We start from the raw sequence: 14673 nt of genomic DNA, 5'->3' as shown, positions 1-14673 counted from the left end.
GTTTGTACCACTGCTGTATAAACAATGAAAGGTGGTGGATTGGCCAGATGCTGGCATAAAAATAACTCAGTTGTTTGGTAGTGGCTGTGGCGGAGCTTCCACTGAGGCCAGCAGGTGGATGAAGGAAAGGTGAAGCAGGAGGAGGAGAGACCCGAGGCGGACGCCGGTGTTCCAGATTAACTGGCGTCACAGATTAACTGGATTTGGTGGAACAGATGTGCCACCCTAGAGGGTAGCAGTTTCTATACAGCTGAGGGGGGTGCTATGATGTTACTGATAGTGAACTTTATTTTATTCATAAGGTTAGTTAATAGAGTTGCCAACCGTCCTGTATTAAACGGAATCGTCCCGTGCTCAGAGAAAATATTACGCGTTTCATATTGAGCTGAAAAGGACCACAGTTTGTCCCGTATGTAGTGAAGTAGATTTTGGGGTAGGATTTTACGTGATGTCCACGAATGCAGCACTAATATCCACACCTTCCCAGCTGATAATTGGAGGCCCTATAAGAAACAACTGCACTTCAGTACCACACTGAGGCATTTGGCAGGCTTTTTCCATTCATGGTGGCCAAGAGCATTACATGGTTAAGCATTGCAGAGAGGTTTGCTTTCTTCATGAAAGCCGCTCATTTTAGTATTGCCCTTTAGAGAGTGGTAAGTGGGACTCTTGCGTTAGTTATAATGTGGCATATGGTAGGGTGGACCTTGAAGACTGTTTCCCTTTTTTGTTACAGGATTGTGCCATACTGCTGCTGTCTTGTTTTGTTGTGTTTTGTTGTGGCCTGTTGTCATCTTACAAACATTTATGGACTGGCCTTGATGGGACTCGTGGTTTTATGGTCTTTTACTCGGAATTGGTTGATATATTTTAATCTTGCTTTTATAAAGAACTGTATCTTAGGGTGCATTTGTTTTATTAATATCTCTTTTACTCATTTGTTTAATGTTTTATGCTTTGTTGTTTTGTTGCTTTACAGGTAGTGTGGCAACTTGTTGAGGGCCTATTCACATGAGGTGGAATCCCCCCCCTCCCCCTCCCCCCCACACAAACACACACGAATAGAAAGTCACTTTAACACATTTAAAAGTAAATGCCTGTATCAAAACCTGAATATATACAGTCCATAGATGTTTAAGTTTAATTGATCAGTTATGAAAATAAAAAATGTGTTTTTTTTGTTTTTTTTTTCCTCTTACATAAACAACACTAAATGACCGGATGTGGACAGATCACATCACATGTGAGGTTTGGAGACATTTCTCAGCTTTTCTGCTTTGCACAGATTCTGAAATGTGTGATGCATTCAAGTGGCAACATTGTGCTGCCAGCAGCACGTACAGTATCTGTAGGCATTTTCTCTTCTGATAAGTCTAATAAAAACAGTCATGCAAAGACAACTACTTCTGAACGGTTGAACTGAGTGATAAATAAATTACAATATTGATTTATATTCAGTAATATTATCTTATTTGCATGTAAACTGGTATGTTATTCATTTGTGTTATTTTTTTATTTTGCATGTAGTTTCACCCCACTTTCTTTTCTTTATATACTTTATTGAGTGAAGTCACTGAAGGACTGCATGTGTTTCTCTCTCTCACACACACCCCTGGATATTTGCTGTGTTGAGTTTGTATATAGTAAGAAAAATGGTTTTCACTGAAGCTCCATCTTCAAGTCTCACAGGATGGTGTATGGAGGTGGTGTTGACATTTTTTGCAAGTATGGCCTGAATCAGTCTCTACAATCATGTTTAAACAGGTCGAGTGTTTCAATTTCTTACAATAAATAAACAGGTTGACATTCAGATATTCACCATGTAAAAGGACATTAAATCTTGAGAACCGTTTGCAACTTATTTACAGAATAGATATTGAAAAGTAATCAGTAAATTCACTTTTAGCAAATTTTTATTATTATTGCAAAAAACACTTTTTAATGAAACATTTTGTTTTCGTGTTTTCACTCTATACTGTTTCACCTGTAATTCACAAGTGATTTATTGTTCACAAATCTGAACACAAATACGATTCTGTTTTAAATTAAGTTGTGTGTGATGTACTTTTCACCATGAAGGTTTGTTTTTTGTTGTCGTCAGTAATGCCATTAACACAAATAAAATCTGATTTAGAGACATTTTCAATTTATTTTAACTTTACTTAAAATTTTGACGTCCAGAATTATTAAGTTAATGTTATAGGCACTAAAAGTCCTGTGGTAGTGATGAAAAAGTAATGACAGAGCTACATTAAAGTAAAGAGAATATTAAAGTCAGTGCTCATCCAAAAGAAATTAAAAAAAAATCCCAAACACTTATATTTTCATTATTGTAATAAAAAAATTAATTTATAATATCAAATTCACATTACTGCTTTTAGTATACGTTTTTCGTTTGCATTAGTAAAGAGTAACCTATTTTTCTTCTAAGGTTTACTACCACTTATGCGATGTTGCCTTATTTTCTGTAATCCCTGTGACTCAAAGTGCACAACACTCCACTCTTTGGTCTGAGTGTGCCAGCATCCAGGATGTCAAAGGTCTGTCCCGGGACAAGAGTGAAGTCAAACCTCTGGAGCAGTTTGGCCATCACCACTTTAGCCTCCATCTAAAAAACACAGCAGCACCCACAGAGATGAGTCAGTGTGTGTAAAGGTGAGTGGGTCTTCATGTTGACTTATACTGTCATCCTCACCTGAGCAAAGTTCTGTCCCAGACACGAGCGAGGACCGAGGGCAAAGGGGTAGTAGCAGTAATAAGGCCTTGTTGAACAGACAAGAGACAGCCTCAGTTACTGTGAACTATTTAACTGATTTAGTCTGAGATAATAAAGTGTGTGCAAACATGAAACGTAATAACGTCAGCATGGTGACACAGTGTGTTCCTTACTTGGGAGCATCTGGGTGAAATCTGTCTGGATCAAATCTCAGTGGATCCTTGAAGAATCTCTCCAGTCTCCCACTCACATAGGTGCTGAACTAAATATGAGAAGATTTAATTTCACATTTTAATCATAAATTTATTTGTACTTGCTTGAATAGGACCTCATTTTTTATGTTTTTCTGACAGCTATGTGACAGTTTTGTTTATACATACACTACCAGTCAAAGGTTTGGACACTTTTCTTATTTACTGTTTTTTCTTTTTTTTCATGAGTATTTACATTGCAGATTTTCACTGAACGCATTAAAACTTTGAATCAACTCATATAGCATTATGTAGTAAACAAAAAAAATGTGAAAGAACTCAAAACATGTTTTATATTTTAGACTCTTCCAAATAGCCACCCTTTGCACTCTTGGCATTCTCTCGATGAGCTTTACGAGGTCATCACCTGAAATGTTTTTCCAACAGTCTTGAAGGAGTTCCCAGAGATGCTGAGCACTTGTTGACTCTCTTGCCTTCACTCTGCAGTCCATCTCATCCCAAACCATCTCGATTGGTCAGATGACTGTGGAGGCCAGGCCATCTGGTGCAGCCCTCCATCACTCTCCTTCTTGGTCAAATAGCCCTTACACAGCCTGGAGGTGTGTTTGGGGTCATTGTTCTGTTGAAAAATAAATGATGGTCCAACTAAACACAAACTGGATGGGATGGCATGGCACTGCAGGATGCTGTGTTAGCCATGCTGGTTCAGTGTGCCTTCAATTTAGAATACTAAATTGAGACTCTTGGTCTTCCATTCCTGTTGCGCTCCTCATGTGAGCCAGTTTCATTGTAGCGCTTGATGGTTTCTGTGAATGCACTTGGGGACACATTCAAAGTTTTAGCAGTTTTCCGGACTGACTGACCTTCAGTTCTTAAAATAATGAAGGGCTGTCGTGTTTTCTTTACTTAGGTGATTTGTTCCTGCCATAATATGAATTCTAACAGGTGACTACATCATGAAGCTCATTGAGAGAAGGCCAAGAGTTTACAGCGCTGTCAACAAGGTTAATGGTGGCTACTTTCAGGAATCTGTAAAACATATTTAAAGTTATTTATCTTTTTTTCTTTTCTACATAACTCCATATATCTTGTTTCATATATTTGATATCTTCAGAATGTATTTATCATTTAGAGCTGGACTGAAATGACTCACAACAACGCTAAATCCCCCGGGTATGTGGATACCATCAATCACCATGTCTTCAGCAACATCACGAGATGTGCCCGGGGCTGTGGGGTAAATTCTCAGAGTCTCTTTTAGCACCTGAAGGAAGATTACAATGAGTGGTGCACACTTTGGGTGAGTTATTAAAATAAAGAAAGAAATAAATGTACCGCATGTACCTGTGACAGGTAGACCAGCTCTCCTAAGTCATCATAGCTTATGTCACGTTTCATCCCAATGACATCATCGACCTCTTTCTTCGCTCTAAGAAATAAAAATATAATTTAGAAAACCAAAATTCACTCTATATATTACACAGTTATAAGAACTGCAGAAATATTACCTAAATCATCTTTAGAGGTTAACACAGGTCGTATGAGTAAATACGTAGACACCAATTAAATAGATGATAAAAATCATTTTATTATAGAGAAAAATGTACATCTATATAAATGTCTGTGGGCTTCAGATTTATATAATCTCGGGATTGGGAATATTTTTGATGTTTGATATTTGGATTGATCAAATTAGAAGAAGATGTTTTCACACAACGGGTTGACAATCAGATCTGAGGGACACACTGATTGTAAGAACTGGGATCAGACTGACTGTACAACAAGTGTGTCACGGCAAGAAGATTTCTGAAGATCTCACAGACTTTTGTTTAAGTCCTCTTTACTTGTAGGACCTTGTAGGTTCAGTCAGATCATGTTTCAGGTTATATTCATGCAAAAATATAGAAAATTGTAAATAGAAAGTGTAAATTGTCGAGTTCTGTGTGACTTCTTACTTCTCCAGTATTTCAGGATGTCTTCCAAGCTCCATGATGCAAAAAGCCAGTTGATTGGCTGTTGTTTCTTGGCCTAAAATGTTACCAGTTTGTCAATAATGTGTGATGTAACAAAAATAGATCATACGTTTCTTTTTCTTGATTACTATTTTATTCATTTGCAAATGTTATCGTCCTGGTCCTGAGGCTCAAAGAGAGAAACTCTTGTCTAAATTACAGGCATTTTCACTATGTCCTTCACTACAAGTGAAAAACCTGGGTGTTATTTTTGACTCTGAGCTTGGTTTTATCCCTCATATTAAACACGTAACCAAAATTGGATTTTATCATCTAAAAAATATAGCCAGAGTCCGCCCTATTCTCTCTCGGGCCAACACGGAGATGCTGATGCATGCTTTTATTACCAGTCGCATTGATTACTGTAATGCCCTGCTCTCTGGTCTCCCCAAAAAGAATCTTTCACCTTTGCAACTTTTGCAAAACTCTGCAGCTCGTGTGCTGACGAAGACCAGAGGGCGGGCCCACATTACACCAGTTTTACAATCGCTGCATTGGCTCCCCGTGTGTTTCAGGATCGATTTTAAAGTTCTTTTATTGGTTTTTAAATGTCTTAATGGTCTTGGGCCTTCTTATCTTTCAGATCTGCTTTTATCATATGAACCCTCGCGGACCCTGAGGTCCTCTGGTACTGGCCTTTTGATTGTCCCTAAAGTCAGGACACATACTCACGGAGAGGCAGCTTTTCAGTGGTATGGTCCTCGACTGTGGAACAGCCTGCCGGAGGAGCTCAGGGCCGCAGAGAACATTCACGTTTTTAAAAACAGGCTCAAGACCCACCTTTTTAATTTAGCTTTTAACTAACCTTTATTTATTTTATGCTTATTTATTCTATCCTATTATTCTATTTATATTATTAATTTAGTTTTTACCTAATATTTATTGATTTTATTCTTATTCATTTTTTATTTTCTTACTCTGTTTATACTTATATTTATATTGTATCCCACTCTTATTTATTTTATCTTTTTATCCTGTTTATATTCTTATTAGGTCATATCTCCAGTGTTTCCTCAGAGGGGGCTCTCTGCACCGGGGCTGTGATCGACCGTGGCTGCTGGGGCTCTGTGGACCCTCTCAGCCTGGTTGGGGGGCTTCTTTGCCTCCCTCCTGCTGCGTGCCCAGCCTCGAGGCTGCGGTCTGTGACCGGCTCCCGGTGCAGACGGCTCCCTGTGATAGTGTTTCCTCACTTGGCTAATGCGTACCCAGCCCAATTTTACTCTTTAAGTGTGTGTGTGTGTGTGTGTGTGTGTGTGGGGGGGGGGGGGGTGGGGGGAGAGAATGTGTGTATCCATGACCGTTTATGTTAATAAGAGTGTGGGGAGTGAGCAGGAGGGTGGGGTGGGCTGCTTTTAACCATGTAAAGCACTTTGTTCTACAGTTTTTTTTTTGTATGAAAAGTGCTTTATAAATAAAGATTGACTGATTGATTGATTGGTCACAAACAAGGTTTGAAAAGAGTATGTGGCGGAGCGTGGTCTGTGGCACGGCTACGGGGAAGGCGGACACACCTGAGTGCCATCAGCTCATAACACCTCAACTGCATTTAAGTCTGAACTGGGTCCTGGGTGAGTTGTTGTTGGTGTGTGTGGATGACAGCTAAAAAAAGCTGCAGCCGAGTTGTAAACAACAGTCGAAATAAAGAAGAAATGCTGAAAAGTGTTGAAATGTGGTCAGGTCCGTCATGAATCTTTTACAGAGTAATAAATATATCTAATTTTTTGGGAACTAGAGCTGTGTGACACAGTGTGTGTGGAGATATTATGCAGCCCCTCTGGATAAGCATATATCAGGATGCTCTACCATTAACATTAAACTGCAGCACACAGCAGCAGGATACAAATTCACAGACAACAGTGGTCATATTGTGTAAAACTGAAAATCAAATGGACCCTTCAGTGCAGTGAGCTTCATCTGACGCTACTATGAAGCTTCCAGCTGCATTTCACACATCAAAGCTGAAACAACAGAGACTCACCTGCAATGAAGAATGTCACAAAGTTGTCCAGCATAAATTCTTCATCTTCTTCAGTCATGTTTTCCTCTGAAATGAGAAGAGAATGGACAGATACACTGATATTTAACTTCTCCTGGTTTCTATGTCTGTGAAGGTTCTCAGTCATCCAGGTCATCGTAGTCAAAGGAGTTTCCAAAGAAAAGCGTCTGGACTTCTTTAAGTTGCTTGAAGACGTTTCACCTCTCATCCGAGAAGCTTCTTCAGTTCTAAGGTCAAATGGCCGAGAGTCCCAGATTTAAACCCAGTGGGAGTATCCCCCCAAAGAGGGACAAAGGACCCCCTGGTGATCCTCTAATCACATGAGCCAAGGTGTGAAAGCGGGTGAGGGACCTAATCAGCCAGGGTTTCGGGTGAGCTCATTGTGAAACCTGGCCCCACCTTGTCATGTGAATTCCTGAGGTCAGATGGCCCAGGATGTGAGTGGGCATTAAGGCGTCTGGGGAGGGAACTCAAAACTGGATTATAGATGGCAGACAGTTGGTGTCGTAAACCACCGCCTCTGTTCAAAGATGGTCGCTCACAGTGGACATAAATGGCTTCTTTCACTCCTCTTTCAAACCATCTGTCCTCTCTGTCCAAAATGTGAACATTGGCATCCTCGAAAGAGTGACCTTTATCCTTAAGATGCAGATGGACTGCTGAGTCTTGTCCTGTGGAGGTGGCTCTTCTATGTTGTGCCATGCGCTTGTGAAGTGGCTGTTTGGTCTCTCCAATGTAGAGGTCTGGGCATTCCTCGCTGCACTGTACAGCATACACCACGTTGTTAAGTCTGTGTTTTGGAGTTTTGTCTTTCGGGTGAACCAGTTTCTGTCTGAGTGTGTTGCTGGGTCTGAAGTACACTGGGATGTCGTGCTTGGAGAAAACTCTCCTGAGTTTCTCTGATACACCGGCTACATAGGGGATGACAACGTTGTTGCGTCTGTCCTTCTTATCCTCCCTCGCTGGTGTCTGATCTTCTTTTCTGTGCCTCTTTGCTGACTTTATGAACGCCCAGTTAGGATAATCACATGTTTTGAGTGCTTCCTTTACGTGTGTGTGTTCCTTCTTTTTTCCCTCAGGCTTAGAGGGAACATGTTCTGCGCGGTGGTGTAGGGTCCTGATTACTCCAAGTTTGTGTTCCAGAGGGTGATGGGAGTCAAAGAGGAGGTACTGGTCCGTGTGTGTGGGCTTCCGGTAAACTTCGATGTTGAGGTTGCCATTCTCTTCAATGTGCACAGCGCAGTCCAGGAAAGGCAAACAGTTATCCTTTGTGTCTTCCCTGGTGAACTTGATGTTTTTATCCACAGCGTTAATGTGCGCAGTGAAGGAGTCCACTTCTTGTGTCTTGATTTTGACCCAGGTGTCATCTACATATCTGTACCAGTGGCTGGGTACTCTCCCTTTGAAAGAGCCAAGAGCCTTCCTCTCCACTTCCTCCATGTAAAGGTTGGCTACAATAGGTGACACGCGCACCTTCACAAACTCATGGCACAACATAGAAGAGCCACCTCCACAGGACAAGACTCAGCAGTCCATCTGCATCTTAAGGATAAAGGTCACTCTTTTGAGGATGCCAATGTTCTCATTTTGGACAGAGAGGACAGATGGTTTGAAAGAGGAGTGAAAGAGGCCATCTATGTCCACTGTGAGCGACCATCTTTGAACAGAGGCGGTGGTTTACGACACCAACTGTCTGCCATCTATAATCCAGTTTTGAGTTCCCTCCCCAGACGCCTTAATGCCCACTCACATCCTGGGCCATCTGACCTCAGGAATTCACATGACAAGGTGGGGCCAGGTTTCACAATGAGCTCACCCGAAACCCTGGCTGATTAGGTCCCACACCCGCTTTCACACCTTGGCTCATGTGATTAGAGGATCATCAGGGGGTCCTTTGTCCCTCTTTGGGGGGATACTCCCACTGGGTTTAAATCTGGGACTCTCGGCCATTTGACCTTAGAACTGAAGAAGCTTCTCGGATGAGAGGTGAAACGTCTTCAAGCAACTTAAAGAAGTCCAGACGCTTTTCTTTGGAAACTCCTTTGACTCCTGGTTTCAACCATTACTTACAAACCACATGCACCATACTGAGAAGGCATCAAAAACTGTGGGTCACATTTTTGTTTCATTCACTTTGTCTCATCACAAAGAAAATAAAATATTGCTCTAGTCTAATGTGAAATTTGGGGACTCCAACCTTGGCTTGCAGTTTTGATAATTTGTGTCAGGATGTCTTTGGGGACCTCGTCACCGTTTTGCATGGCGGTCTTTCTCTCACTGATCCATTTCACTCCAGTTGTACGGAGCAGGCGGCACGCTTCCCTCACCTCATTAACGTATCGTCTGTTCTTTGGATTGTACTGGAATGGCAGACTGAAGGGTTTAGCATGTCATTCTGATAACAATGTTCCTGGCAGACATACTGCATAACAACAAACGCTGAAGTAATACCTCAAAAAATATGTCTCTAACATAGGTAACCATTCCTTTCAGACATGTCTCAATGGCTTTAGGGAAAGGTGAACTATTGTTCAAGAGGTCCATGTCCACCCCAAAGGCAACCTGAAATATTAAGACATGGATGGACCTGCACTCACACTTAAAACATGCTTAGAAACTGGATAAAAACAAATAGAAAAATAAAAGCTTGTGCCTTCATCGGAATTAAGAAAAAACAGACAAACATGTTGCATCTGTAAAACTGACTATGATACCTTACTAATAACATCCAGGGTGACACAGTTGACAAGATGGAGCATATTAGCTTCTGTTTTACTGTCAGCAAGCTCTGCAAGTTTATCCATCAGTTTCTCTGCCCTCTCATTAAAGGTTCCCATTAGACCTCTCAGATACCTGGAAGTAATGATAGCTTTAGATGGAGAAGTAGCACATCCAGGACATCCCAACAAACTATCACAGAAATTCATTATAGGATAATGTTGTACAGAAGAAAAAGTGAAATGTTTCCAACCCTGGATGAGTGGTTAATCACACAGACTGTTGTGTCTTTTTGTGGTAACTGTGAAACTCACAGGCTGCTGAACGCAGGGTCCATGATACGTCGCTGTTTGTACCACTGCTCATGATCCCGTGCTGTTACCAGCCCATTTCCAAAGAACCTGAAAAATATATTGAGAAAATTAATTAAAAATAGCAAAATATTATTGCAACAAAAATAATTTTCACTCTGTATAGTCAGGAGTTCAACACATTACATTGTCACAAAGCAGGTTTTATTATTATCATAGTTAAATTGCTGCTAGCATAGCTACACAGCATGTTAAGTTACTGCTGAGTTGCATTTAGTTTGAACAATAATGTGTGGATACATAAATACAAACAACTTGTGGTCAGAAGTTTACATATATTCATCAGGGGCATGAATGTCAAGATCATGTTTTAATGATTTCTTTGAACGTTTCCTTCTCTGGGGTGGAAGATTGTACAGGATACAACTGGCTTCAAATATCTACATACACTCCCACTCCAGCTGAAAACACTACGTCCAGATGAACAGAATCAACTTTCTCGTACACTGTAGAAACTTCCCCATGAATTATATCATTTATGAGTGGATGTATATTTTTGCCCCTTTGCAGATTCAAGAAATTCCTAAATAAATACTAACTTGTGCACTCAATTCCTATTTTTTAAAGTCAGCAGAGAGGTATGCTGTACAATCATTCCACCCTGGAAAAAGAACAGTTTAAAGAAATAATTAAAAGCCCAAAATTACCATGACATTCATGCCCATGATGACTGAATGTAAGTCTGACCACAACTAAACTAATCAGATAATGTGATACATCACCTTTGACCAAACAGGTAGAAGAGTCTTTTATAGGCAAACTTCTGTTTGGGGTACTTTGGGGACATCAGGATTTCCTGAAACCAGAAACAAAATGACACAAAAGTTTGACAAAGAAGAAGAGGGCTTTAAATGTGAACACACACACAGACACACACGTTGTGTTTCCATCACTTTTGGGGACATTACATTAACTTACATTCATTTCCTGGAGACTTATCCTGACTCTAACCATCACAAGTCCCTGCCTGAACCTTACCCTAACCCTGACTCAAGCCTTCACCCTAAAATTGATGATTTACCTTGCAATTTGTCCCCATAAAGTAGGCGAGACCTCACAATGTGAGTGTGTAAACAAATTTGTGTCCCTACAACAATAAGTAATACACGACCACACACACACACACACACACACACACCCACAGAGCAAAACTGGTATGGCCCGGATCAGGCCCACACAATGTGCTTACACATGGCCCACATACCGCAAAGAATGACGGCCCTTTGGTGGCCCAGACCTCGTTTGCCAGAGGTGGCCCACACATGGGCCAGCACAAGGCCAGTTTCAGACACACTGGTGGTCCTGTGCTGGCCCATGTGTGGATTACCTCTGGCAAACCTGATCTGGGCCACCAAAGGGCCGTCATTCACTGCGGTATGTGGGCCATCTGTAGGTGGTGTGCAGCCAGGGGTCAGTTGTAGACACACTGCTGGCCCTGTGCTGGCCCAGAACAGTTTCAGCTCTGGCCACAGATGTCAGCCTAATGTGTACCTTAATAACAACATGTAATAACAACATGTGCCAGAACATGCAAAACAGAACAAAAGTAACATGCCGAAACTCTGTTCAGACAATGAACAGACTGATTCTTATATAATGCTTTTCTACTCTCCCAGATTACTCAAAGTGTTCTATACAACATGCCACATTCACCCACTTTTGCTTAACTGAGTGCTTCCTAACTACATTCATACACATTCACACTCTTGACATGCAGACTGGAGGAGCCAGGGATCAAACCACTAACCTTCCGATCAGTTCGTAACCTGCTCTACCACCTGAGATATGGCATGCCATCGCATAAACAGTGGCGTCATTGCCAGACCTGGCACACATCTGGTTGACATACACTCTGCCAAAACACCAGTCAGTCAGAAGTGCCAGCTTGATGCCAGATCTGGGCCAGACCTGTTTTCTGTAGGCCTGAGCCACATAAACCAAGCCACAATCAAGCCAGATATGGCATGCCATCACATAGACAGTGCCATCTATGCCAGGCCTGGCCCTTATCTGGATGACATACGTCTTATCATGCCAGAAGTCAGCCAGCAGTGCCGACTTGATAGCAGATCCTGGCCAGACCTGCTTGCTATGTGGGCACTAACACACACACAGACACAGTTACTTTACCAACTGACCCCTGAGCTCCCAAGTGTCCAAACCTCATTCAGGGATCCACTCCTCTACTTCAATGTCACTCCCTGAAAGCTCACTGTCCTCACTTTCTGAGGACAGAAAGGCCACATTCCCTTGGTTTCCTTCCATAAAACGTATTTACATCCATGTCCTGTAATTATGAGTAGATTGTAAAGTAAAAAACATTGACTATGATCATATAAATGCACACAAACACATCTCTACACACATATGCAAATACATTATATTGCCTGAAAAAAATTGGGCTAACTGTGCAGTGTTGCCTTGAGGCAACAAATGAAAATTAACAGTTTTACTGTATAAATAAATTTTAAAAAGTAGAACAAACAATCAAATATGCTTCTTAACATATTCATGCACATACAAGTATTTTTTAAAATACATTTATTTCACTATAAACATGTAAAATAGTGATCTTTATCTTCCCTCCTAATGGAGATGTCTCTCATGTAGTGCAGCTTGCAGAAAGGGGTCCTCCCCCCCCTCCAAAATGAAAGTCACACCACCTTCGACTCATCATTTTATTGGAAAGAGATGTGCCTGGTAGCATTATTTGAAAAAAAAGTGCTTTTGTTTTTTGAAGGGCCAGTGTAAGGCATGAAAATGTGGTTTGTTGCCTCAGGGCAACGCTATGCTGTAGAGGGATAAATGTGAGTAAGTCCCAAAAAGGCCAGTAGCTGCACTGTTTATTAGCAGGGACCTCTGCCAACAGGAATCATGGGTGCACTTTCACACACAACAGGTTTGTTGCACTGTAGTCATTTTAAACTGAAACAGCAGAGATACACAGGTACTGCTAATCACAATAATTCACAGATTTACAGAAATAGACCCTTTATTAATGACACCAGTGTACTGATGTGAAAACAGTCAAGTAACAAGTGTTTACCTTGGTGGCCTCTGGACAGTACGTACACAGTGAAACGGAGTGAAGCACATTTATCCTGTAAACAGGTCCATACTTCTCGGCCCTGCAGGTGACATCTTAATTAAAACTTTTAAAGGCGCATGATATTAATAACGAGATTCTGTAAGTAGTGTAATGCAATGTATTTGTTATATAGGTAGAAATTAACAGGCAATTAGCGGCAAAATATGCTGTGAAAAAGGAAACTGCATTCAGTTCAATACGGCCAGGCTAGCTAGCATTGGCTGGCAGCAGTCCCAAACACTGACCTACATATTGTGCTAGCTTAACTATTTGACGTGGTTTCTTTCCGCATAAAAACATTGTTTTAAACTCACCACTCCAGAAATTTGTCGTGTATAATTCCGTCATTTTTCATCGCCTTCAACATCGTTGGTAAGTGTCCAAAGAAAAAACTGAGGAGGAAACAGCGAGTTACTCTCAAGTAATGTCCGCATAACTGCTTCAGCCGACGACTTTTCCTACCTGTCCCTCGGCGGCCCGGGGATGTGGTCATACTTCATATGAATGTATTTAATGTACAAGCAGTAGCCAAGAAACGCAATGACGAGCAGAAAGAAGAGAAACGTAAGTGCCCGAGCAGCCAGGCTCAGAAGCAGGCTGGAAAGTGCCATCCTGGAAAATGTCCCGGAGACGTCCGTGTTAAAGGTGTGTAACAAGTGACAGTTTGCTGCCTTCTGCCGTGTGATTGGCTCAGGAGCTTTAAGAGGTAGTGGGTGTGTGGGGGGAGGTCAGTGTTCTTCTGTGGGAAGTTCCAGACTCTGGTGCAAGTGGGTATATTGTTCGGTGTGAGACTTTTGCCGTTGTGTTTGGATACTTTATTATGGTAGGTGCCCGTTTTTAATGCGTGCTGCTGGACTTTTTAGTGTGAACACGAGTTTTAATGGAGGAATCAATCAAGCTCTAGATCGACTGCGCGCGGGGAAATCGATCAATATTGTAGGTATATTGGATATTTGTTTTAGAGCTGTCATTGTTTAATAAAGCTTATGTTTTATTGGGTAATATTTTAAACGATAATCTTGTTCGTGTTTTGCAGCTGTTGTTGTGCTGCCTCTGCTCTAAAAGTCAGATTTTTGTGCAGGAGCTCAGCGCCCCCATGTGTACACTGTTGGTAACTGCATTAAGAGAGCAAATTGGGTATATAAGAAATCACTACACCGCAAATACAAATAAAATCACACTGACAAATATTAAAGTTTCAGTTTTATTTTCATTTACATAAAACCTGTGATTAAATTAGTGTTTCAGACACTAAAGCTTCTGTGGTTCAATGGCTATGAAAAAGCAACTATATAATAAAAAATTAAAAATATGGCATCACCCTAGAGACCAGCGCCCCTCAAAAATGTTTCTATATATTCACTATTGTAATGGGTGGCTCTGAAGTGTAGTAGTTAACACATTTGCCTAATAAGCAAAAGATCTGGTCATTCGCACAGACACACGACTCCTTTTGATGTTGCATCAGAAAGGATTTCTTCCTCTTCTGTTTCCTGCTTCCTTTAGTAGTTTCCAGATCATCTGCCTCCACCTCATTCCATCCCTCGGATCCTCTTCTGT

At 41.2% G+C, this 14673-nt stretch overlaps 1 protein-coding gene and 1 long non-coding RNA gene across 4 annotated transcripts in view; both read right to left on the bottom strand.

The window, feature by feature from the left end:
* Positions 1 to 973, bottom strand: part of LOC134643824 (uncharacterized) — a 7693-nt gene extending 6720 nt beyond the window's left edge. The window contains exon 1 of one of the 3 annotated variants that reach the window (XR_010096408.1): positions 1 to 973. This exon is cut by the window's left edge and continues 304 nt beyond it. This is a non-coding gene — a long non-coding RNA (uncharacterized LOC134643824). The other 2 variants (XR_010096407.1, XR_010096406.1) reach the window with 2 other exon arrangements.
* A 973-nt stretch (positions 974 to 1946) lies between these two features.
* Positions 1947 to 13774, bottom strand: LOC134643708 (cholesterol 24-hydroxylase-like). The gene is made up of 15 exons (XM_063496232.1): positions 13576 to 13774; positions 13428 to 13505; positions 13072 to 13153; positions 10748 to 10821; positions 9969 to 10055; positions 9651 to 9789; positions 9388 to 9498; positions 9134 to 9296; positions 6919 to 6984; positions 4884 to 4956; positions 4273 to 4357; positions 4082 to 4192; positions 2890 to 2978; positions 2696 to 2762; positions 1947 to 2608 (listed from the first exon to the last, which is right to left on the bottom strand). Exons 1-15 carry the CDS (start codon positions 13722 to 13724, stop codon positions 2459 to 2461), a joined length of 1524 nt encoding a protein of 507 aa, XP_063352302.1. The 5' UTR covers positions 13725 to 13774; the 3' UTR covers positions 1947 to 2458.
* Positions 13775 to 14673: the final 899 nt, after the last annotated feature.

The sequence above is a fragment of the Pelmatolapia mariae genome, linkage group LG15, assembly GCF_036321145.2.
Source record: "Pelmatolapia mariae isolate MD_Pm_ZW linkage group LG15, Pm_UMD_F_2, whole genome shotgun sequence".
NCBI classification, from domain to species: domain Eukaryota; kingdom Metazoa; phylum Chordata; class Actinopteri; order Cichliformes; family Cichlidae; genus Pelmatolapia; species Pelmatolapia mariae.
This window is presented reverse-complemented; position numbering and strand designations above follow the sequence as displayed.